We start from the raw sequence: 2,647 nt of genomic DNA on the forward strand, positions 1-2,647 counted from the left end.
TTCTGATGCAATCCCTTGAATCCTCTAGTATGTATAAATTGGAATGTAATCAACAGTAACTTTTAAGGCAATAAGATTGAGTATTTCTGGTAATATAATTCCCAATTTTTCTTGCCTTCAAACTGGTATCAGGGCATTCGACCATTACAAAAATTATTCTCAGAATAAAATAGTAGTAACATATCCTGGAAAAGAAAATCATGGCAAATCCAAGTAATCTGGTGTCTCTTATTCCTTGTTTCAATGGGAAAGATTATAAATATTGGAGTCACAATATGAAAGTGTTGCTGAAGTCTATGAAGCTCTGGAATATTGTTGATGAAGGTTTTGAAGATCCGGAGACTGAAGATGGAATGACTCAAGCACAAAGAAATGCTTTGAATGAAAAGCGAGAAAAAGACAGTAAAGCCCTTTTCCACATTTACCAGGCAATTGAAAGACCGGTGTTTGAACGAATTGCAAAAGATGAAACTTCAAAGCAAGCTTGGGAAATTTTGCAGACAACACACCTTGGAGAAGAGAAAGTAAAAAAGGTATGCTTACAGTCCTTGAGATTAGAGTTCGAGAAATTTGAAATGAAAGAAGAAGAAAGTATTTCTGATTACTTCACAAGGGTTACTACAATTATAAATCAAATGGCATTCAATGGCGAACGTTTAGAAGATCAGAAAGTTGTTGAAAAAGTTCTTCGAAGTCTACCATCAAGGTTTGATTTCATTGCTGCCACAATTGAGGAATTTAAAGACTTGGAAACACTTTCATTAGATGATTTACTTGCATCGTTAAAATCTCATGAACTGCGAGTAAAGCACAGGAATCCGTCACTCCCTGATCAAGCACTCAAATCTCAAATTTCGGAGGCTCTAATTCTAATACCTTTAGAGGAAGAGGACGATCTGGAGGTCGAGGGAGAGGCCACCATTCTCGCGGAAGAGGAAGAGGATTTCAAAGTGGTGGAGTGTTCAAAGAAGAAGTAAACGATGACCAGACAAGCAATTTTCGAAAAGGTCGAGGTCGAGGATATCATCAAAGAGGTAGAAAAGAATTCCCTGAATGCTATTACTGTCATAAAACTAATCATAAAAGTAGTGATTGTTGGTATAAGGGAAAGGAATATGTTGAATGCTATCATTGCCACAAACTTGACCATAAAAGCAATGAGTGCTGGAACAAGAAAAATGAGGATAAAGCAGAAACTAGTTTCATTCATAAAAATGACTGTCATGAAAAGTACACTTCTAAAACTTTGTTATTAACATGTGAAAAAAATGCAAAATGATGATGTTTGGTATCTAGATAGTGGTGCTACTAAGCATATGACTGGAAACAAAAACTTGTTTTCTAAGCTGGTAGAATCAGAATTAGGGCAAGTCAAAGTTGGTGATGCTAGAGCTTTTGCAATTAAAGGGATTGGAGATATAATGATTGAAACTAAGACGGGAAAGCTTGAAAAGATGTCTGATGTTTGTTATGTTCCTGGTTTGCAAAGCAATCTATTAAGTGCATGCCACCTTTTTAGAAAGGGTCTTGAGATCAATTTACATGATAAATTGTGCATTTTGACCAGAGAAAATCAGATTGTCACAAAGATCCCATTGGCATCAAATAATATGTTTCCTATTTAGCTAACAGTTACTAATGTTGCTTCTCATTTCACTAGCACAAATGGAGAAATTTGGAAACTATGGCATGATAGGTATGGGCATTTAAATTATGGAGCTTTGAAATTGTTATGAGGAAGGAAAATGGCGGATGGTCTTCCTCATATTGAACAACTGAATGAAGTTTGTGAGGCCTGCCAACTTGGAAAGCAACATAGAAGTTCATTTCCACACAAGTCATCTTGGAGAGCCAGACAACCACTACAACTTATCCATTCAGACTTGTGCGGACCAATTCCAGTTTTATCTCTTGGAGGTAGCAGATATTTTATCTCTTTCATTGATATCTTTAGCAAAAATGTTTGGACATATTTTCTTAAAGAAAAATCTGATTGCTTTCATGCTTTCAAAGATTTTAAAGTTGAAGTTGAGAACTTTTCTGGATTTTTTATTAAGACATTAAGAACTGATCGTGGGACTGAGTATCTTTCAAGAGACTTTGAAAAATTGTGCAGAAACCTTGGAATAAGACATGAACTGACTGTACGATATTCGCCACAGTAGAATTGAGTTTTGAAAGAAAAAATCGAACCATTATGGAAATGGGAATATGCATGCTTAAAAGAAAGCAACTACCACGAGAACTTTGGGCAGAGGCAGTTGTTTGTGCAGTATATTTGATCAACAGGTCATCCTCAAAAAGTTTGAGTAACATGACTCCACATGAAGCCGGTATGGTTCTAAACCAGAAGTTTCACACCTAAAGATCTTCGTTAGTCTTGCTTTTGCCCATATACCGGATGCTATAAGGAATAAATTGGATGATAAAGGTCTGAAATGCATTTTTGTTGGATATAGTGAAAGGTCTAAGGGTTATAAATTATACAATCCATTGACGAAGAAAATTGTGATAAGTCAGGATGTAAAGTTCGATGAAAATGCAACCCTTGAAGGTAATGAGAGCAGTTAATCAATAATTTTTCAAGAAGGAGATAATACCTCAAATGAAAACTGTGAAAATTTGTCAAGTTGTGGATCCCTTTCAC

At 35.7% G+C, this 2,647-nt stretch overlaps 1 protein-coding gene across 1 annotated transcript; it reads left to right on the forward strand.

Annotated features, from left to right (window-relative positions):
• The first annotated feature begins 200 nt into the window (after positions 1 to 200).
• LOC111374894 lies at positions 201 to 977 on the forward strand. The gene has a single exon (XM_022997651.1). It carries the CDS (start codon positions 201 to 203, stop codon positions 975 to 977), a length of 777 nt encoding a protein of 258 aa, XP_022853419.1.
• Positions 978 to 2,647: the final 1,670 nt, after the last annotated feature.

Source organism: Olea europaea, unplaced genomic scaffold (assembly GCF_002742605.1).
Source record: "Olea europaea var. sylvestris unplaced genomic scaffold, O_europaea_v1 scaffold1306, whole genome shotgun sequence".
In the NCBI taxonomy this organism is placed as follows: Eukaryota; Viridiplantae; Streptophyta; class Magnoliopsida; order Lamiales; family Oleaceae; genus Olea; species Olea europaea.

Excerpts from the sequence above, each read along its gene's own strand:
- LOC111374894 (XM_022997651.1), top strand. The coding sequence starts at position 201 with ATGGCAAATCCAAGTAATCTGGTGTCTCTTATTCCTTGTTTCAATGGG.